The following is a 22958-nucleotide window of genomic DNA, read 5'->3' on the forward strand; positions in this document are numbered from 1 at the left end:
TGCAGAATGTCGACAAAATTTGAGGACGCTAGTCACCGCTAGGCATGTCACCGTTTTGTTTCAGTCACTTATTTTGCTCTCCAAAGCAACAATATATTTTGCGCCTTCAAAAAAAAAAAAAAAAAATGCGCACAGACATGTCAAACAAATTGTTGGTTGGCAAAGCAGAAAAGTAACGTGATGACAAGTAAATGGATGTCACTAAACGTTTTTAGCAGGTGCTTTCACTGCCTGCTGTTCGATGATGTTTGCTAAAGTATTGTGAGGCGGACTACAACAATAGAGCTACACTGTGAGGTCTGATGGGGGGAGGGCACTCATAATTATTTAGCACGCTAAGTATCCTTTTCATTAGCAAACAAAATATTACCCATTACATAATAGAAGAATAATTTAACATTTTTGGAATAACATACTTGACGTTTGTCCTTCAGACATGGAGCCTCATTAGTTTAACTTAGTGTTAAACTAGGACCAAATGAAAAATAATTAGCGTACTTTGAGGCACTGATAGATAGATTTTTTTTTTTTTTTTTTTACAAAAAGCCAGCCTAGCTGTGTCTGCTTGATTTCATCTTTAAGCTAAGCTAACTCTATCTCCATATTTAGCATAAAGACACGAAAGCTTTACTAATCGTTTTATGTAAATATTTGGTAATGTTCATGCTTTCAAAAATGTTAAACTATTCCTTTAAGAGTCTGAAAATGCACTATTCAACACTATAAAGCTCTATGTGATGACTTCTGTCCAAAGCACCACTTTGGAACCATAAACATTTCAACTTTTACAATGCTTAATAATAAACCGCAATTACAAATCAGGCTGACTGGGAAACAAGCAAAATCCTGCTCAACAGAAATGACCAAAACTAAAAGAACTAAAAAACTACCAGAACTATATTTGCTGCTATCAAGCACACCAGAAAAAACTACAGCCACTGAAGCAGCCTGAAATCAATGGTATTGAAAGAAGCCATCCCATAGAGCTTTATGACACCATGAGCGTTGGTATTTGACCAACATCAACCCAAAGCGATAACCTCAGGATTATTTAGAAAACCATCTTTACAGTAATCATAGTAACAACAGAACATGAAACCAAACCAGGACAGACCGACATGACAGGTCTGCAGAGACATACAGTGGAGTACAGTGTAGTACAGTAGAGAGAAGACTGCAGTGTTAAAATAGATCAGATGCAAGCAACAAACCCACAGTAGGGTGGTGGGGGGCAGGACACAGTTCAAACAGGTAGGTACGGTGGGAACGGTAGGGAGAGTGGGGGGAGGGCATAAGAAGGGGCAAAAAGGTGGGTCAAGACATCAGATACCAAGCCACCGAGAGATCGGAGTCACCCCACCGGAGTCCCAGTAAAAGGACACAATGCATGAGAAGAAACAAGGCAACACCAGGCGCAAAAGAGGAGTACCACTTCCTGTTTGAGGAGAGTGTTCAGGAAGAAGAGACAGCAGAAAAGGGGGGGAGGGTGGGGGCACTGATCGGTGAAGATTGGGACCTATCAGAACGAATCAGGAATGCACCATGCTTCTGTCTTCTTAAACGAGAGACAGAGTAAGAGAAGAGAAGAGAAGAGAAGAGAAGAGAAGAGAAGAGAAGAGAAGAGAAGAGAAGAGAAGAGAAGAGAAGAGAAGAGAAGAGAAGAGAAGAGAAGAGAAGAGAAGAGAAGAGAAGAAGGATGGGATAGGTCAGAGAGGTGAGGCCGTGAGAAGGGAGACAGTGTGATGTGGGATAAAAAACAGGGAAAGATCGCAGCCACATATAGCAGAGAATCGACCACCGTGGACTGACAGACAGACAGACACGCAGGAGTGCTGTACTTACAATCATCTGTGGAGGGAGAGCGGTGGGAGCGGGATGTAATAGTAATCACAACAACAACAACAACCAGAGAGAAGGGTCAGTCAAGCTGCAAAGAGCCCCACATCAATCAAAAACACAAGTTTGAGCCCCAGGGCAGGAGGGACGTGGACCAATTGATACCTGTCTGGAGTCTGGACTAAGTGCAGGTAGAGAACTGAGCCACAAGTATGATACTTTAGTACGGAAAAAATGTTGATGTTTTAGCTTTTAACAGCAACTTCATTTCAGATTTGATTTATCTTACGTGACATTCATAGTATGTCTTTTGGACACACTGGCTTCTGAGGATATTGGTTCGCATTACACAATAACCAGATTATCACTTTATTATCATCAGTGATATGAGGCTCTTTAGTTCATAACCAAACATAAATAAAAACACATATATATTCAAAACAAACAAAAAAGAGGCTGCTTTCCAAAATGTATGCTTCTCTTAGGAAGTGGGCCAGATCCTTTGGGCAAAAACATCTCTGCCACTCTGTTGTGAGTTAATCATAAATCAGGAAACGCTCCAAATAAATGTTGGCTGACATGCTGGAGAGCAGCCATGAGCTGGTGTTAGAATGATATGGTGCAATCCTTTTTTTTTTTTCTCTTTTGCTCTTTCTCTATTAAAGGCCTTCATTCTGATTGCTCAGATGAACGAAGGCACCGAGGGGGCAGGGGCGGGGGCGGAGCTGAATTTGTTGTGTCTAGGGGTTGGTGAGAAGACAGGTAGACGTGATGCAAAAGCAGTTTGATCTTTTGTTTGTACGAGTGGCATCCCGAGTCGCAACATACACAAAATGTCTGCCTTTGTGCGCCCCTTCCTCAATTCTCCACCTCCTTCTCCGTTTTCTTTTGATGTTGCCTTGGCAGTTAGAGGCATGTGCAAGTATTTGTGCATGTGCAGGCTTATGTGTGTAACATGCTTAGTAGATCTGCCGTCTGCTCTGCTGCCGCAGTCACCACCAGAACATGTGGGAAATATGGATCTGTCTTCAAAGGAACAGTCACACTAACTTAAAATAACAGATACGAGTGATGTGTACACAGTAAGTCTGTTTACGTGTGAACATTTAGCCACACTGAAGCAACTAAATAGCTGTAATTCTTTGCCGGGCACAAACGTTCAAGTGGTCTGTAGCTTACCGTTTATACTTTGTGCCTCTCTATGCCTCTGTTTGTGCTCTGATTCTCCTGTGTGATCTCACCGTTTGGTCTGTGAGCGGCGGCAGAACGATGGTCTTCTCCATGGTGTTCATCACCAGCTTCCACAGCTCCTTCAGCACTCGCTTCAGCACCGTCTTCTCACAGATCTTAGCGAACAAAGTCAGGCTGGGGAGCAGAGGGGGGAAGCATGAGAAAAAGAAGGAGAGGGGAATGTTCAGCGGGGGAGGCGGGTCGGGAAAAGTGAGAAGAACAAAAAAAAAGAAAAGTGGTGGCTGCTACAAATCCCCTCGTGCCCCTATGATGCTTGTCACAGGGGCAGAAGATTTTGTTGAATTCCACTACTTTTCTATTTATTCAGAGTCAGATGAAGCTTGAGCAGTTTGAATGTTGCATAATAATAATAATAATAATCCATAGATGATGACTCTCAAAGGTATGACGTCTGCAGTGTTTGAATTGCAGGCTTAACTCCTCCTCAGCTGAACTTAAGCTCACGCACTCCTACGCATTCACTTTAACTATATTAACTTGATGATTCATCTTCAAATTGCATGAGGAAACAGAGACAAGGCATTCACGGGTTTGCCTGGCATGAGGGAAAGAGAGTGAATAATTAATGTCACCCAAATACTTGAGCAATCTTTTTTAGACTCTATAAAAATGGCAGACTGCCTCACTTGCTGTCCAGGAACTCCATGATTGGCTGCAGGACGTTGTCAGCATCCTGGGCCACGCTGCTGGCATTTCCCACGTTTGAGGTTCCCTTCACCTGAGCCAAGATGTCTCCCATCTGCTTCACGTTTTCCTCAATATGAGGCTGGAAACTGTGGAGGGAAAGATGGAGGAGCGTGTTCTGCAGTGATCTAGCTGGGTTTGTACCTTTGTGTTGGAATGTGTTTCTACCTGACAGCAAAGACCCTGCTGAGGTCATCCATGACGTTGTTGAGCTTAACCTGCAGGTCTTTCAGGATATCACTGGCCTCCACACACAGCTAAAGTACAAAGATAAAAACACAGCTGGTTTAGGTGACTGGACGGAGGACAAAGCTAAAATGCTCATTGTAATCAGGACCAGAATCACTCACGTCTTTCCCACCCATGGCTTCAAACATCTTCTCCAGCTGAACCCTCAGCTGCTGGATGTTATTGATCAGGATGCAGGGCTGAGAACAAGATGACACATGCACATCTGAAACACTCTGTTTATAAAATATTTGGCCACTGGCTATCTCAAACAGAAGCAACTCCACACAAGTTCATCATGCTTTTGATTACTCACCACTTTCTCCATGGTGACATAGTTGGCAAACAACTTGGAGATGATATCAGCGTAGGACAGAAGCACATTGCTGATGGTCTAGAGACAGTAAAAAAGGGAATAGTTATGGGTTTCAGAATTTAAAAAAACAAAACAAAACATGCTATTACATGTGCTAAAGGTTTTTTATATACAGATTTCTTTGTTGTAGTTTTTAAAATGACTCCGAGCCTACCTTGGCAAACCGCTTCATGTAGTGTCCCACAATCTGCGGATCGGGACACTCTAACTTCCTGATGATCTCAAAGCTCTGGTTGAGCTGGGAAAACACGTCCACCACCGAGCAGGAGAACAGAGCATGTTCTGATGTTACCTGGAACTACAGGGCAGAAAAGATGTGCAGGAAGATTAAAAACATGGGGGAAAAAAATAAAGGAGAGAGGTGACCATGGGTTGCAGGTGAAAAGATGGGGTTCAAAGGCACAGCTACGAATGCATCCTGTAGACTGGACCCTTTCACTGAATGTACTGAGGCTCAGACCTTCTAGATCCACACAGCCATGCAGACAGTTAGACAGCCATCCAGTGACAGGTCAGAGCTCCTGTCTGTCTTCTTGTAATTGGCTGCTGGTTAGCGCCTGGTCCCTAATTGGCGAGAGGTGAGTGTGTAGGTGCTACTCCAGGGAGTCTGAGTAATGAGGTGAGGAGAGCTTTCCAACAGTCACAAAAACAGGACTAAGCTCATTAATTCACAATATCCTGTTGTAACAGAGTTATCTTTCCCTTTAAACACATGCAAGTCTTCGCCGCTGTGTCCATGCTTCTATTTTTGCCTTTGAAGAACAGAGAAGAGGCAAGGGGGTTGGGTGTGGGGACGGGTTGGAGTGAGGAGCAGGAGGGAGGAGGAAACTTTGGATAACTCTGAGTGTGACAGAGGAAGTACAAAGGATGGATCAAAGTAAATTCTGCCTAAGCAACAGCAGCGACTGCGTTTCCCGGGGACTGAAGAGGAGATAAGGAGAAGCAGAGCTGGAAACTTTTACCCCATCTTTCTTGTCTCTTTCCAAAGCACCATGCAGGAAGTCACGAGACACTTCCTCGTTTTCGTCCAGCCACTGGATGACAAATGGCTCAAACCACCTACACAGAGAAAAGGTTTAGTTCAAACTGCAACCCCCGAATTAAAGATATTTTTTCTTTTCATTTATCTACATGAGTCTTTATGCAAAACACGATGCCACTCACGCAGGGTATTCTGGCACTCTGCTCTTAAAGAAGGGCAGATCTTTGCAGTACTCATTGTACAACCACTTGACCTTGAAGTGCAGGTTCATGTAATCCGCACTCTTGCACAAGCGGTTTTTTTCGTGTTCTGAAAAAGGGGAGATGGCAGAGAAATACATGATGAGTTTGTGTGCATATACCTGCAGTCATCACAATTCTACTGTGCGTGAAGAGGCAGTGAGCTGCTTGCTAACCTTGTCTTGGATAATTCCCATTAACACAAAAAGAGATATAATGACAAGAATTTGCCTAAAATTAAATATTAAAGCACCAGTGAAACATGTATCTGTGAAACAATATTTTTAAAATGTTTGCATTATGCATCACCTCATGAATACATACAAAAAAATAGCACTATGCTATGCTAACTATTTTATGTGGGATTCAATGAGACAAGAAAAAATGATCCCTGACACTTTTTATTTATAAAAACTGAACATGTACACAAGGATATTTAAGATAATTTCCATTAGCTTTTCATCTAAATTATTCTAAATTATATTATGAATCAAGTAGACTGTGTATGTCTAGCAGTCAGCTACCAACTAGCAACCAACAAGAAGACACCGGCTAACTAGCCTAGCCAACAGCAGCAGCAAGTGATGGGACATGCAACTACACTTCAACCAGCACTTCTCCCCTCTGCCAAGATTGGAAGTAAAACACTAGAAGACACCAGCTGACTAGCCTAGCCAACAGCTGTAGGCTGTATGCAGCATGAAGTAGACTGTGTGTATGTGCTAATATGGAATCAACCATAATTCAGATGCTTTGTGTGACATAATGCACATAATGAATAGATTTTCAAAAGGTTCTGTAATATCTTTAGATCAACTGAGAGAGAGAGAGAGCAGCATTAACTTCAATAAACAGGATGTCCTTGTTAGCAGTGGGTAAGTTTCCCTAAATTATTTACAAGGAAAAACTGGAAATAGCAGACATTCCATTTGAACCTTTGAATATCATCTGCATTATGATGCCTTTCGCGTCTTTGCGTGGCCATTAGTGCAAATAGTGCTTGAACCACAAAATTGCTCTTAACAGCTACATTTATCCAACACGTCCTCGATCCTCTGACAAGCCTTTTTATCGCGGAAGCTTTCTGACTGATTTGCACTCACCCTCCATTGCATACTTCATATCCTGAGCAAATAGGTTCCACATGACTTCAGCACTGATTTTACCCACATTGAGCTCCTGGGGAAACCTTGACAGAGACAGAGAAGGTATATGAAACTCAGAGTGCAGGAAGTCTGATTATGTTTCGAGAAGAGAAAGAGACAATACAAAGATGAAATAGGCAAACAGAATATATAGACACATACTGGTTCAGGCAGGGAGTGTAAGAATTCTTATCCTCCTCGATAATGGAGACGATAAGTGTGATGAGTTTGGACCAGAAGTCCAAATTTTTGATGCTAGGTCCCTGCTCCTCTGGGGGCACAGCACCCTGCTTGGCCTGGAAAAGAAATGACACAGCTAGAATCACAAAGAATCTACACACGTTTTTTAAAGCTTTGCATGCTGAACATTTTATTAGTAAGACACGATGAGAAATGTTTTGTTCGTCTACGCTACAGGCCTTAAATCACATACTGCATAAAATGACCAATCAGCTCTAAAAGTGTTGAGTCTTGAGAGCATTTAATCATAGTATTTACATTGTCTGATACAGTGGAAATGTTGGAGGGAAATCTTGGCTGTGTTGTTAAACACTCGCTGCTTTAAACAGACTCAGAATGTCAGCTGTCTGGTCGACGTCTTTGAAAAAACTGAAGATGTGTTGCAAGGAAAAAAAATATAGAAGCTAGCTACTGCAGCGTTGGAAGAGAGAAGAATGATCTTGCGGAGATTTCAACAAAACACGGCAATGTTCCTCAGGATGAAATGTTTTATTCAAAGGGAAAAATGCCGATTTGAAATTCGTGAGGGAGTCGGAATGGGACTGCCGCTTTAATCAGGGCTCAGAGCAAGTTCCAGAAATCCCTGTAGAAATCCAGCGCAGGAGTGATGGAGGGTGGTGAGGAGCGTGGCGACAGACCTCTGAATAAATACATGCATTCGCACAAATATAGCGAGTGTCACGGTGGCTCAGATGAGGACAGGCTATGAAGATACACTAATAACACAGAGAAAGTGTTTTGCATAAGGAATATATTTAGCCAAGCAAACAGGTCAGTCACTCTTTGTAATGTAAATTCACAAGAAAAACTGCTGACTAAGTTTTAGATAAATGCCTTTGAGTCTGAGGTTCGACTGTGAAGTACTCTGCCTTTCACTTCAGAGAGACACAACCAAATTACAGTGAAACCAAATGAAATGGTTAATCAGTCATTTGGACTTTAATGCTTCTCCTACTGAACATACAGTGCAGAGAGTTTGTTTGAAAATCGATTAATTGATTAAATTAAATTCGAAGATATTTACAATGTTTTAGTCTGAAGAAATAAAAAAAAGAAAAACATACCGCCTTTATTTCATCTATTATTGCCTCATACAATTTTCTTGCAGGGATACGCTGCATAATCATTTTCTCTTTTTGGTACACTCCATCAAATTTATACTGCCAGCTTTTGCAGGTTTTTATTTTGTACGGTCATGACTGGACTCAGTTACGGCCGTGCCAAAAAGTTTTTGAGAGTCAGAGGAAGTGAGAGACACATTCACACACACACCTACACAGACATTCATACCACTGCTGCTGCTTCTCACCGGGTCTGTCTGGTACTCGCGGCTGTAGAGCTCATGGCAGTTATTAAAGATGTACTCGTAGGTGGAGTTGAGACAGGCTTTGACACAGTCCTTCACCACCTGACTGGCTCTGGGTGGAGACTGGAGCTCTTGGACCTAGAGGCACAAAACCGACACACACAGTTGAGTGGATCATTAAATCACCAAAGTACGTATGAAAAATGCAGTTTGTATTTGCAAAAAATGTGGAAAACATTGTTCTTCTTTCATTCAGGGGCAGGTATGGGTGAAGTTTGCTACATCCTAACATGAAAGGCCATGTGTAGCCGTTAACAGTTGCACAGCAGAGAAGTGGAAAACACGCAGAACAAAACCAAAAAGACAGTTTGTGAAGAGGGAGTGACCTTACCTTCATTCTGAAGAACGTGATACTAGTGAGAAGGTCCACTGTGGACTTGAGGTCCTGCAGCCTCTCGGGGCTGCTAGCTGGGAAGTTGTTCTGCAGCCAGATGGGAAAAAAATAGTGAGTCACATCAAATCACCTGATTTCACATCCATTGTCCAGTTTTATTTCTTTTTTTGTATCTGTGGGCAAGATCCAGCATGGCCACGCAATTTTCACAGCCAGGCCAGAGAACCCTAGTCTCCTTGTGTGGGTGAGCAGTGTTTCCTGAATGTGTCTGAGCAGGTTTTAAGAGGAGCTGTCAGTCTAATTAACACATCCGCCCCCTTTGTTTTACTGTTTCTCACAAAGAGAGGCATGTAGGGAGAAGGAGATTTAACACAGATTTTGGAGAAGATATTATAGAGGATCACGTCAGAGTAAAACAGTGATATGAAGAGCAATCTTACCCGGTACATGGACAGGTCGATCCTCAGGGAGTTGTGCAGCTGATCTAGAAGCTTGACAAATCTCTCTTTCTGTGGATATATCAACACATACAGCATTATCAAAAATACAGCAGTCACGCTTGGATTAGATCCGCGGCAAAGAAGTGCTGACAGAAATTATAGTTTTGCAGTTTTTTGTATAAATACATAATGATAAAATAAATAATAAAATAGAAAATTTCCATCGTGACTCACCCCGAAGTTAGAAGCTGCGAAGCGGTCTGAGGCAGAGACGTTGTTGGTTGCCTGGGTGGTGTGGGCGTAGTAGGCATTGATGTTAGCCAGCAGGGTACTCATCACTGCAGGAACACCTGGGCACATGTACTTCGACGACAAGCAGGCGAAGTGTCTGCAAATCAAAAACGGACACGTAAATAAATCCTGGATTACAGCATGGGAGCACTTGCAAATAGACGACACTGATTAGTCGGGTCCTCAGGCGAGAACATACGTCATGGCCTGGTAGATGGACTCCACTCCATAACGCATGGCAAACTCGTCTACAATCTCCTGGGGTGTCTCCTCAAAATAGACCTTCCATGCATCATCTCCTTTGGCATCAGGGATCTTCACCACACCATTATTCTGGATGTCTGTCACATAATGGAAGAGGTTCTACGGAAAAGGAAAGAAAATATGAAGGAAAAATCACAAGAGAATCAAAAGCTGCAAGCAGTGATAATATGACCCTCACACCACTGTGCTTCTTGGGGTGTGTTGCAGTTGCTATCAAGGGCACGTAGATATCCTCAGGCCTACACTCTTCTCAGACATTGCACAGTTACATATCAATCCCTTCATTTTCTGCAATTGCGTTTTCCACTTTGTTGCCTTAGAGAATACCCACTAATCATATGCAATGTTGTCGTATCGGAAATCGGAAATCAAATTAAAAATATAAAATTTCACCAGTTGTAATGAATATGAAAAGTGTCTCACAAAAATGTACATTCATTTTAGGTACTAACAACACTAATAAATACAACAGTTTCACTGCTTGGGCCCTAATAAAAAAATACAGAATATAGGTTGGAAGTAGTCAACAAGTTCAAATGATTGTTCACATATCGCTCAGTTGTGATCAAAGTTTGTACACATCGAACTGTATGAAGAAAGACCAGATCATAAACCTCCGAAGCTGTCAAGTGTGTCGACTGTGCTACATAAAGAGTCATAAAACTACTATGTGGCCAATACAAGGCGCTGTCTTGGCCATAAAGAGCTACACCAATGTAAAACACTCTGAGTAGGTTTACTGGCACTCATGCGCAGCAATAAAAGTGACCATTTGTCAGTTAAGGTTCAGCTATTATGCTCTGTTGAGTAATGGGCCAAGTAATGACTTCATACAAAGCAGTGATTGGTCCACAATCAATCAGCAGAGTTTTCCGCACAGTGCCGGAGCAGATAAGTGTCTGACGTGTCTGCTGTTGGAAGTGGTCCTTATCTTTACAGAGCAAAGCAAACGTCACGCAGTATTAACTTAGGTTTAAGTTGGATCAATTATGGATGTGCACGTCAGCCAAGTAAATTAACCTGTTTAGCATGGTTCATTAGCTTAGCATCAGCTCTGCTTGGCACAGAGACGCACACAGCCACACACACATACACAGGAGAGTGAAAAAGTAAAAGTAGCAAATGTCTGTCCAAGATAAGAAAAACGATAAACCTGAAAATATGAAGTTCATAGTAGCACAGAACAGACAGACTAAACACTGACTCCTGGGATGGCCTACAATGTTTTACTGGCTTTTAATAATGGTTACTCTGCATGCTTCGAAGGTGGAGTTGAGGCAAAGAGTATTCTGTTGGTCGAAACTTTCAACCTCACAGCTAGATGGCACTAAATCCTACACACTGGACCTTTAAGGCACAGACGGGAGAAAATTCACAGTCAATTTCGGGGTGAAAGTCTGTGTGAGCTTTTTGTGTATAGCCTTATTCCACAATCTTCAGAGGTAAATCCATTCAAAGGAAAAGTATAGCAAATTAAAAGTATAGTCTACCATTACTATAAAAACAACAGTGTTCTATGTTTTTACAGAAATACGCATATTTAAAAACAGAAACCGATCTTACTTCATGAAGGCAGGTGTACTGAACGTGATACGGAGCAACCGTCTCCTCTCCCTTGATCTCCACATTAATGTGCATCCGGATGGCCCCAGACACAGCTGACTTGTCCGTACGCTTGTCTGTGAAGAACACAAAGACATAAAGCAGCACAGTCACATCGCTGCGTGATGGGGTAAGCCGACCAGGGCTGTGAGGCGTTGTGGGACCATTATGAGGATGTATAAATTCAACTGACCCAGATTATACCAGACGTCCATCTCCCCGCTCAGAGTGCGGACCTCGATGATGGTTTGACCGAGGAAGTCGTCTGACTCTCGCTTGAACTTCTGCTTCACGCGAGACTTAATGTCATCGTCCTCATCCCACACTCGCACCTTGATGCGGTCTGAGGAGTTGTGACATTCACTGCACAGACAGAACCAGAGAGTGAGCCGCAGATAACATACAGCAGTTACGCTGGGAGATAGACGAAGGGAGCAGATGGATTACAATCATGACTCACTCCAACAGCCAAAACAATATGTGACAGCTACAGCTGAAAGATATCGAGGACTGACAGAGAATCACTTTAAATATTCATGAGCCTCAAGTCATTTATCTAGCAAAATAATATAATTCAAAGGTGAAGATTTGTTACATTTTTGTTTTAAATCACTGTAAAAGTAACTTTTGAAGATTTTGAAACCGATGTTTAAAGAAGTCTCCTTTTTTCCCCCATAAGGACTTGACTCACAAATTAAATGTTTCCTCCCAGACAGGGTTGAGATTGCCATAAATGGTCTTGGTCCTCTTTTTCGTCTTTCCCACCTGGACCGTTACATAAGGATCACTAGAACCGGTTTTATCCTTGGCTTGTAGACCCTGTGCACACAACACTAAGAAGAGAGGGAAAAAAGCCAAGTTGGTTAGACAGCGTGTGTGTGTTTGGATGCAAACAGATGCCTCTTAACTCATCTGACCTTCTGCTCTACTGCCCCATTAACGCCACCTGTGTTCTCTGCAAACAAACGGGCAGCTTGTCTCTTTTTATAGACACGAACACCTGCCACATTACGTCTCCCCCTGACTTTGACGATGACCGTGTTGGCCAGCTCCCTTCAAACCTACTGTACGGCTCTCACCTGTGATGCTGATCTTGGCCGACCATTTGGAGGTGCCATCGAGCACGCTCTGTTTGATCTGCTTCATATGGGTGACGTGGGTGGACTTGGGGACGGTGAACACTTCCTGGATGAGTTCGAAGATCTCAGGCTTGTTCCTCTCTCGGATCTTCATGCGGTCCTTAAGAACCATGATGATGTTCTGGGTTCGGTCCTCCGCGCCATGTTTGGAGCTCTTCTCTGCTGCTCCTGGTTAACAAGAAGGTCAAGCCAAGAAAGAAAACGATGAGGTGCATAAGAAACAAACATGCGAATATATGAGATGTGCCTGAAGGAACCTAATGTCAGGTATGGCAACGATGGCAGGAAAGCGCGTGAATATAGGCTCAGTATCGACCATTTGATACTTCAATTTAAAATACGAGCGAGGAAGACTGTGTAGGTGAAGAAAAACCTGGATGTATTTCATGAAAAAGAGGCGGACGCATTTTCAGAGCTATTAAATGCTGAGCGAAGCAGAGACCGAAGGAGAGAGGTGGATGACAACAAAAAGACAAATGGTTTTTAATATCCTCTCAAGAAAACAAGGAAAATAAGAAAGTGGGCGTAAGAGGAGAAGAAGGAGGAGGAGGAGGAGGAGGACGAGGACAGCTCTATGCCTGGCACTGACAAATAGACGTAAGAGGGAATAAATGGACCCGATCGTTTTTTTCTTATTAACTGACACAGCAAGAAGTCTAAAACATGAAGTCAGCAAAAGGAGGCTTCATATTACAGTGCATTTAAAAGACAGAGCCACGCTAGCTGTAGGTAAACTAACCTAGACTGATGTCGCCACACAACATTTTTTATCAGAATATGAGTCTGGTAATATTTCATTGTGGAGGCATGTTTCACTCGATACAGAGAAAAAAAAACACCTCCTCTCTACACACTGCAACAATCAATCAAAAAATTGACGTGAATGAGTACGCTAATGTTTCTTTCCTGTCCATCACAGCATAAAGCCCACCAAAATTCTTTGACTGGCCTGGCAGATCTTTGCCTGTGGGCATAATCAGTTCTCAAAGGAGCGACTCCAGACCAGTGTTCCCACATTGTATAAATATACTCTAAACATACCAGATAAACTTGCAAAGTTTAATCATATTATTTGATTCAGTGTATTGTCTTTTTTAGCATCTCACTTACTTTGCAGGCAATCAGCATTGAGTAGATCCTGACACTTCTCGTGACATTTGACTCCACACTCAGTACAGCGCATGCCCTGGCGAGCAATTCCCCACAGGAGGCCCTCACACTCGTAGCAGTAAGTGGGCGTGGTGGCTGTCCACACCTCAAAATTGTGCGGGGTGGTGCAGGAGATGGGATATATGAGGGCCTGTAGGGTCTTCTTATAGACATGACTCTTCTGCAAGGTAGGAGAGGTTAGTGCGGGGTGAGCAGAGTGGCACGGTTCATTTACAGTGAAGCCTCGTGGCATAAAAACCACTGACTGAGTAACATAATGAGGACTGACCAGTTCTTCGTTGTGCAGGGTGCTGGACGTTAGGGCCGAGGTGATGCCTGCCTTCCTGGAGTTCTGGACCAAGGACTGAGTGACAGTAGAGGAGGGGTCACTATCTGTCACCTCCCACATTTAATATCTTTTTACATCAAGACAAATATCAGTGCAATCTTTGAGGCAGTGTGTATTATCACCACCTGTCTGGCAATGTTTTCCTGAATGGTTACAAACTACTACTCGCATTTGTTAAGAGTGACCAATTTGCAGGTGCTTGAAAGTAGTATACGATTACAACCCGCTGTTTCTAAATGTTTCTATAGCAGATGGCGTGGTTGTTACTCACCATAGCCTTTGGCAGTGAAGTGAAGTCGGGAGGAAAAAGGGGGAGAAAGTCATTCATTAAATATATGTTGTTTTTGTGGTTGAAGCAAGAATGAACACAAAACATGGGGGGATCAACAGACTTGAACAAGGAGGACGTAGATGTGGAGCAGTGCTGCAAACGATTGTTTGATATCTGAATGAAACAATACTTCAGTCGGTAGTCCACCCTGACTAATCAATTGCCCGAGACAAGCCGGGAATGTGTGCGCATGTGTCAAACACAGACGCGGAGAAAGGAGAGGCACAGGTGCACCTGTCTGTCAGTGTTTAGTGGATGTCTTTAATGAGGGCAGCCGTTCGAGCTGATTCCCTGTGTGTGGCGCTGCTTGGACTGGATGTGTTTAAGGCAAACAACACACCCAGCTTTGCCTGTCAGGTGCTGTGAAGAGCCAGATTTAGTCCCTACGCATTTTGAGAAATGCCTGAGCCTTAGATGGGAAGACTGAGGCTTCTGTCATGGAGCAAATACGAGGCTACAGCCAGAAGCCACTGAAGACACAATATGCCCAGGGATGTTAAATTCTGCCTATCAGCACCTCTAAAGCTCACTAATTAGAGTGTTGGACTTCACTCTATTTACGTCCCCCTGCTTTGTGTCTTTATGCAAAGACAAATGCTTCATTGAATAAATAAACTGACATGAGAGCAGAACTCAGAAAAGGTTTGCTATTCCTCTAAGGATTGTACTATTTATACTGTGCATTTCTATCCATATCATGAGCTTAATATGTGCACATGCTAGTAAACGTTCTAGTTTAAACTGTATTTTAATTAGGATAGAAAAGCGACAGTGCTGTCTTTATTTTGTACTTGTCACATGAGGTCCAGGTGTCTATACAGGACATGTGCATGACAAGGAGCGTGAGTCAGGAGGGCAGGGAGGTGATGGCAGACTGGGCTAATAGAAAGGGCCTGTTATATGACGGCATCTAGCAAACATCAGTGTCAGACAGAGGAAACCTCTGGCCTTGTCAGTGGCCTCTCAGACTTGTAGCTTGAAATGTCAGGCTCTACCAGATGGGAAACGTGTTATCTGTTGGCAGAGTGGATGAGTTACAGCGGGCTACAAGATGCAGAGGAAAAGCAACAGAAGTAGGACAAACCAAGAAAAGAGTGTGTAAAAAGGGAAAACAGACAATCAGAAGGAACACAGGGATAGTTTTTCTCAGCACTCACTGCCGAGCAGAGTGATAGATGGACTAGGAAACGTGAGACACTCAGTCATTGTAATATAAAGAGATTAGCGAAGATACTCACCAGATCTCTGACCAGAGGCATAGCTTTCCTCTTCCTGAGGTCTGGCATGCTGTCGATGCTATACAGAGCACCGCCCATCCTGGAGACACAACATACACATAATCAGCCGTATTTTCAGCTGTTATTAACTAGAATCAGACACAGTGAATCTGTCTCACAATGAATGAATTCGGACATTAATAATACGGGCCTGCTTTCTGGTTGGTAAGTCAAAGATAACCGTGGTGGTCAGCATGATGGTTACTTACCCGGCCGATAAAAGCAGGGAGGCAATGCCAACACTTTCTCCTCGAGCCTGTGGACAAAGAGAAAGATGATTAGATGGGAAAAAACAAGGAGAGGCAATGCGTCATTTCTGTGGAAGCTGGAAAAAAATAAGAAGAATTCTGTGTAACACTGTAAGACTTGGTGCTTTTATTTGACCTTTATATCTGAAACTACAAAATCAAGACATGTAGTTTTTGTTCGTTATCAAAACGTTCTATTTTATGGTGTGTTTCACCATTAACTGTTGTTACAATGAGTGTTATCTGAACATACATCAATAAGTCCAAGCAGAACAAATGTACATTTGGTTTTTGACAGCACAGTGAGTTCTGTGTTCATAGTGGAAGAAGATCACAACCAGATGGCTATCCATGAAATCATTCTTCTAGTTCTGTCTGCTCTCTTATTGAGATTGCATGGTCTTTGTCCACTCGCCTTGACAAAGAGTGACACGCAGCCTTGATACTAACGTCACACTGATGCACACAAATAGCCCAAATTGATATAAATGGCTGGCTTTGAAAACGCTTGAGGCAACTTCATACGAGCTTCTTGCTCCTCCATTCATATCTACGTATGGGATGCATACAACATAAATGACATTAACATTAACACACCACTGGCCACACCCACCTGAGAATCTTCTCCAGCCATGGGGAATCAGAGTGGACTACATGCAAATCGCTATGAGGATGGGGAAACAACTGAAAAGAAAATAATGAAATGGCAAAACAATACAAGGGGTAAACAGAAACTATCAAATAAAAGCAAGACAGTGTAATTCACAAAAACAAACGGCAGACTGGTCAACAAAAGCTGGAAAAAATAAACGCAGCAACAGTAGGCCATGCAGGGATTGATGCAACAAGTCAGTGAGCTCAAGTAGTTACCAAGTAAAGCAGAGCAGCAACAGAGGCAGCATACGGTTCAAAACAAGAACGCACTGAAACACAAACACAACCAGACTGTACCTCTTGTAGCTGTAGTCGCACTCTGCTGAAAAGTCGAAGCCAGTTGGCCTTGGCTCTGGCAGGACCAGGTTCCATGATTTCCCTCTTAGGGAAACTGAAATAAGAGTTTAGGAGCTTAATTTTGTAGATACCGTTAAGGCATTTAGTAGCAGGTGTGTTGAATGTACTGCAGACTAGATGAATTAGTGTAAATTTTGGTGTTGGTGGAATTTTATCAAAAGTAGAATGAATTATTCTCTTTGTAGAGTTACATGTGTTATAACTGTCTGAGGACAAATAGTTAATGAATTAGTAAGTGTCAGTGCAACACATTTAACTCTCCTGATTTCTACAATGAGCTCTGAACCTGGGTATGACACCTGAGGTGTTCATTTATTAATCCTGCCTATTTATTATAACTGCACCAGAGAAAACATTGTTTGGTGAGTAAATATTTGAGTTCACACCTGTTAGCAGAGTCAACAGCGACCAGCGAGACAGCAAGGGGATATCACAGCTCAGTCCCGTCAGTAAAGCTAGCTAGGTATGACTTTACTGCACCGCACTGCACCTTTGTTTTTGAAATGAGGATTTCAAACGATTTCAAACTATTTATGATATGCATTTGGAATTGTGGCCCTTTTTTCCTGACTGTCAACATCTATACATCTAAAAAAAAAAGAAAGAAATGGGTGAATATCAAATGTCTAAATGTCCAAAAACTTAGTAATTTTTGGCCTTGGCTCTGGCAGGACCAATTTTTTTATGTGTGTATAGTATTAGCTTGGATTTATATAGCACCCAAGGTCGCTTAGCAAGCGACGAGGTGGGGGAGGGTGGGGGTGTGAAGGGGTAAGTAGGTCATAGAGAAGAGGTATCTTTTTTTTGGTGCTTTCTGAATGATGTCTTATTCCACACAGTTATACTTAACACTGTGTGGACCCATACAGACAGATTAACTCGGATGGCGTTGATTTTTGATTATGCTGATTTTGCTGCATACCATCTCTGCAAACTGTGGATCATTTTAAACAACATGGTCTAGGACTGGTGATGTCAGTCAGACAAAAAAGTTCATACCTGTACATACTGGTGGTTTCTCTGCAGAAATAAACGTGTTCCCCTCAGCCTCAGTTGCACTTTTAGTGTTAATTGGAAATAAGCTAAAAATAAAATGGTGCGATTGATATAGGTGCTATTCATGACGGCTGTACACATGTTAGTTTTTATTGCTGGAGATATCAAATGATGTGAAAACTACTATTAGGTGCAGCTGGTTTATCTGGGCAGATTTTTTAATTTTTTTTTCTGCACGTCTATGTCTTTTTTTTTAATTGATTGCTTAGCTCTGTACAATCACGTAGTTGTGTGATGACTTGAAGGAAGGTCTGTGACATGTAAGACGTGGTCACCTTGGAACAGGAGGCTCCTCTGCTTTCTCCTCAGGAGCCGAGGGAATGTTCTCTGCCGCTGGAGGCTGCTCAGGAGGTTCATGTTCTTCCAGTGGCACTTCAGGTTTGGGCTCAGGCTCCAAGGGTTTGGAGTCCAGAGCTGGAACCTGTGACGTAGCTGTGGCCGTGGATGTAGTCGTGACAAACAGATCTTGCTGTGATGGTTCAAAGGGAGGCTTGGTGGAATCTGCAGTGAAAGGGGGCAGCGTGTTGTCCTGTGAGACTGGAGGTAGACCGGGAGCTGTGCTGGGCGGCTGAAGCTGATCATGGCCAAGACGCTGCTGCTGCTGCTGCTGATGCAACGACGCCTGCTTCTCCAGAGGTGGCCTCATGGAGGACGGACCATCAGAGGGGGGCATCAGCGTGGGGGCAGTGCTTGTGGGTGTGGGGGTATAGGGAGGCTCCTGGTCTTCACTGAGCGTGCCATCTAGTGGATACATATCTTCCTCTTCCTCATACGGCATGTCCTCCTCATCCTCATAGTTGTACTCTCCCTCCTCTGCGTACATGCCTCCCTCCTCCTCGTCATACAGGGCCCCCTCTTCCCCTCCATCTTTGAGGTAGCCTCCCTCGTCGCTGTAGACGCCCTGCTGTTCCTCGCCCTCCCAGCCCGGGGAGTCTTCTTTGCCGTAGCTGACGGACGAGTGGCAGGAGTGGTAGGAGTCGTTTTCGTCGTAGAATTCTGACCCCCGCAAGCTTTCCCCGTCCTCGGGGACAAACTCCTCACTCAGCTGAGAGCTGCCTCGACTTAACTCACCGGACGAGGCGTAACGACTGTCTGTGGGACTGAAGTGAGGAGGAGACAGAGCTGTTAGATGAATACACAAAGGCAGGTGGATAAGGAAAATATAGGCGTTTCCACGCTTTCACGCCGAGGAGTTTGAAAGAGATAATTAAGGAACTTGGGGCCAGGGAGGGAAGCGGCTAACCAACGGGAAAAGAGGAGTGATTTGAAACCAAACAATCAGGAATCTCAGAGAGGGGACTTGAGGCTGGATATGCATCTATGTAACTGCAAGGGGAATAGTTTTTTTAGTAATGGGAAAGATTACTATGGATACTGGTTCACACCATCTAAACACATTTTTCATTAACTAAAGATATAAATTGACCTATTGACAGTGAAAAGAAGTGAACCTTGAGGTTTAGAGTATTTTTTTTCTAACTGGCATAAAAATATGCAAATAACTGAATGACGGACAAACCATGAAATGGATGAAGACAACACTAAAGCTATTTCACACTCAGACACACAGACTCACACGTTATTGCTTTGTCTCTACTTATTACACTCATGTTGGTTCAATAACGCAGGTAGCAGAAGAGCAGCGAAAGAGTGAGCTGCATCGAGGCTTTGAATGGAAACATAAACACTCAATTACTATTTATCGCCTAACTCACAATACCTCTCCTATTCAACTGTGATGAATTCCTGAATGGTGCTGGTGTCTAAACGCATGTCCTCACTCTTCCTTCACAAAGAACAGAAACACACACGATCAAATGAAGAACACCACTCGCTGGCTTCCCTTCTATAAGGCCCCATTATTGGGCTGATGACCTCCTGCTGTCTCACAAGAGAAAATTAAATGTGTATAATTACCAAGTATGGGACACCCAGAATAAGACAGGGCCCTTCTTAAAGTCTCACAAGCGGGGTGAGGCCCTAATAACAAGCTGTCATGACGACAGATGCGCGCGCGCACACACAGACTCACACAGGCGGTCCGACACAACTCCAACCCATAATTAACCTCTCTGTCTCTGACTGTTACGAAACAGCAACGCACACACACGCGGTCATCCTGCCAATCACTCACCCACGCACAAAAACAGAACACTGCACAGAACTTTGAACAATTGGGGTGATGGGTATGATACAGTGTTTGTGACACCAATTTGTGATTCTTCAGCAGGAACACAGTAAATATAGATGCAGAACGTTTCTATATAAAAAACAATACAGTATAATATAGAGCATACATATACAGAGATAGGGTAAGAGAGCATGCATGCAAGCACAGCGAGCGAGGAGGACGGGACAAGTCCATCACTGACGTCACAGCGAGACGGAGTCACAGGCCTGAGCAGGAGGAAGAGGAGGAGGAAGAGGAGGAGAAGTTGGAGAGGAGGTACAGAGACCCACCTATCGGACAGCGAGTGCCTACTGTCTAGAGAATACTGACGACTGGTGCGCCGGCTTGACCCTGAGCCTGAGTCGATATCGCTGCGCCCGTTGGTGGCCGAGTCTAAACTATCATAGCGTCTGGTAAGAGGAGCAGGGAGGGTGGTGGGGAGGAGGGAAGAGGTGGGAGAGGAGCATCAGTAGAGCTCAGTGCAAACCTTTCAAAGAAAGCCCTAACCAAACTGCGCTGCCTGGTTAAGGATAGGTTCACAATTCTGTCTTAGAACAACAGTCAGGTGTCCACTAGAGGGGAAAGTGATTGTTATAACTTCTGGTAATTATGAGCTCCGTTCCTAAGGTATCCACTGGCCTCACTTCAAAGTTAATTAGAAGCAGTGTTTATTAAATCAAATGAGTCATGATGCAGTCAAATCATTGCAAAATTCCCTCCTCTGCATTCGCTGCTTGGCAGCTCAACAAGGAAACACTTCCCATGCCAACACAAAGAGGGGATTTTGAACGTTGACTTTACTGAAAACTTAGAGCATCATAAGATAAATACATTTACACAGAACAAGGAATGTGGATTTATCCTCCATTATTTACATTTGCAGCAAGTCATAAAGGAAGAATGGTATCACCAAGGACAGCCTGGTAAAATACTGAACCTGACCTCTCACTATGGTTGAGCAGCTGAAGATTTTATTTTCCATCTAAGCCATACTATCACTTTCTGATTCAGAGCTTTAATCCTTTACCCCCTTACAGAAAATGTGTATTACGTCCAGAAAAATGTTTAGTATTTTCTGCACAAGGTGGCGTGGAAGAGATCACATGGGGGGATCCTGATGCTCACACACCCAACATGCACACGCAAGTGCAGGCACGCGCACGCACATCCGCACAGAAAAAGATAACCACAAAGGCCCACTTCATACATGACCTGTATACAAGAACTCTGTGCCCCAGCATGCTTGTATACACTGAGGCCGGGGTTATTCTCTAGAGGGGGAGAGCACAGCGGGACATGTTACCATGTACAACACAGTGAAACAAAACAAGACCGCGGGGGCTCAGTTGTCTCGGGGGTGTTTTATTTAAGATGAGATCACCAGAACAGAGCCCTTGTTTCTGTTTAGTATACATTCTGACCAACCCCCTGGCGAACACAAGCAATTAGACTCAAGAAAAATAACACATCTTTAGTCTCAGTTGCAAGCGAAAGCAGCACGTCTGTTGCGCAATTGTTACCTCATGGCTCTGTGGTCGTAGTCCAGCTCATGGATGTCGTCGTTGTAGGAGTGCTGGTAGTGCTGGTGTCTCATGGGGTACTGGTGCATGGAGGCGTTGGGCTGGGAGGTGGTGTAGTAGGGAGGCGGGATGCTGTTACTGGTCTCACTGCGGTAGTCGCTGTCCCTGTCGTCAACGGCACTGTCTGGGTCCTCGTCTGTTCACACAAACACAGTGGGAAACGGGACAGAGCGAGGGGATCGAGACAAAAAGAGGGTGATCATTCAGAATCACACTACACATATCTGCAAATAGTGAGTGAATGATTAAAACGTTTTTAATGTTCTAACATGCAAGATTTGGATTGTGGACGAGGCCAGCATGTGAATAATGGGACAATGCTATTTTTTAATTATTTCAAACTAAAATATGGATTACAAATTAATAATTTAAAGAGGAAAATGCAATCTAAAAGTTTCAGCGCTGACTAGTGTCAGCAGGTGTTAATTCCAACTTATACCTATATAAGGCGAAGACAAAATCTAAAATGATCCCCTTGCAAATAAGTAATATGTATATTTATTCTGTTGGACTCTGTTTGACTTTAAAATGTGTAAATGTGAATATTCAAAGAGGAAGTTCAAAGAGGATGTGTGGGGAAGAAATACATTTTCATGGCTGCTAATGGCCTCTGAGGAAAATTGCACAAGGAGATCATTACATTAAGTGAGACACGGACAATAAATACAGAATTACTCTGAGTCATTTGCAGAAGCGCATGAAAGAAACTTACTTTGCTGATCTCCCCACAGACTCCAATTACCTGCGAAGAGATGAAGGGTTGTGGAGACCAAATTAGGTTTGGGCCACAAATTAAACACGTCAACCGCCCACGAAGCCAGGTAAACAAACACGCGGAGATTTGTAGCCCTGAGAAATCATTATTTTACGATGTAAATGTGTGCGCAAGGAGCACCCGAGTGAGTCAAATAAGTATGTGTTAACGTGTGTGTGTGTGCGTGTGTGAATAAAGAAAAAACACAATTAGGGATGATTCTTTTAGGCAGCTGGCTTTGATGCTGTTAAGTAACAAGGAGAAGAAAACACAAAACGTGCTGTTTGCACAAACACCATGGTGCCACGTCACCGGCACCAGACAGACAGACAGACAGACAGACAGACAGACAGACAGACAGACAGACAGACAGACAGGCAGACAGACAGGCAGACAGACAGACAGACAGACAGACAGGAGACTGTGTGTGTCTGACACCCAGCGTATGTCAGCAAACATTCATCACTTTGCATCTATCATTCTAGTGTTCATGCAGGCGTGTGTTCGGGATTAATCACATCCGCTTCCCTCTCTCCATGCACCCACCCTTTGCTTCGTCTGTTATCCTCATTTCTACCTTAAAGCAAACGAGCAGAGGAAGTGAGGAGAGGAAGTA

The 22958-nt window shown here is 43.4% G+C and overlaps 1 protein-coding gene across 10 annotated transcripts in view; it reads right to left on the reverse strand.

Moving 5' to 3' along the window:
- unc13a (unc-13 homolog A (C. elegans)) overlaps window positions 1–22958 on the reverse strand; it is a 43095-nt gene that overhangs the window by 11325 nt on the left and 8812 nt on the right. For 4 of the 10 annotated variants that reach the window (XM_047586895.1, XM_047586891.1, XM_047586893.1 and 1 more), the window contains exons 8-36: window positions 22301–22330; window positions 21529–21724; window positions 20299–20418; window positions 18114–18938; window positions 16723–16816; window positions 15733–15779; window positions 15485–15563; window positions 14187–14192; window positions 13856–13930; window positions 13528–13747; window positions 12358–12585; window positions 11970–12111; window positions 11472–11641; window positions 11240–11355; window positions 9612–9775; window positions 9356–9509; window positions 9122–9190; window positions 8679–8768; window positions 8291–8425; window positions 6904–7037; window positions 6700–6785; window positions 5540–5666; window positions 5338–5434; window positions 4530–4673; window positions 4316–4393; window positions 4122–4199; window positions 3940–4028; window positions 3714–3860; window positions 3078–3201 (exon numbers count right to left, since the gene is read on the reverse strand). In XM_047586895.1, the coding sequence (XP_047442851.1) occupies window positions 3078–3201; window positions 3714–3860; window positions 3940–4028; window positions 4122–4199; window positions 4316–4393; window positions 4530–4673; window positions 5338–5434; window positions 5540–5666; window positions 6700–6785; window positions 6904–7037; window positions 8291–8425; window positions 8679–8768; window positions 9122–9190; window positions 9356–9509; window positions 9612–9775; window positions 11240–11355; window positions 11472–11641; window positions 11970–12111; window positions 12358–12585; window positions 13528–13747; window positions 13856–13930; window positions 14187–14192; window positions 15485–15563; window positions 15733–15779; window positions 16723–16816; window positions 18114–18938; window positions 20299–20418; window positions 21529–21724; window positions 22301–22330 (4064 nt within the window). Of the gene's footprint in view, window positions 1–1842; window positions 1849–3077; window positions 3202–3713; window positions 3861–3939; window positions 4029–4121; window positions 4200–4315; window positions 4394–4529; window positions 4674–5337; window positions 5435–5539; window positions 5667–6699; window positions 6786–6903; window positions 7038–8290; window positions 8426–8678; window positions 8769–9121; window positions 9191–9355; window positions 9510–9611; window positions 9776–11239; window positions 11356–11471; window positions 11642–11969; window positions 12112–12357; window positions 12586–13527; window positions 13748–13855; window positions 13931–14186; window positions 14193–15484; window positions 15564–15732; window positions 15780–16722; window positions 16817–18113; window positions 18939–20298; window positions 20419–21528; window positions 21725–22300; window positions 22331–22958 lie in introns of all 10 variants that reach the window. The other 6 variants (XM_047586899.1, XM_047586897.1, XM_047586896.1 and 3 more) reach the window with 3 other exon arrangements.

The sequence above is a fragment of the Mugil cephalus genome, chromosome 6, assembly GCF_022458985.1.
Source record: "Mugil cephalus isolate CIBA_MC_2020 chromosome 6, CIBA_Mcephalus_1.1, whole genome shotgun sequence".
NCBI lineage: Eukaryota > Metazoa > Chordata > Actinopteri > Mugiliformes > Mugilidae > Mugil > Mugil cephalus.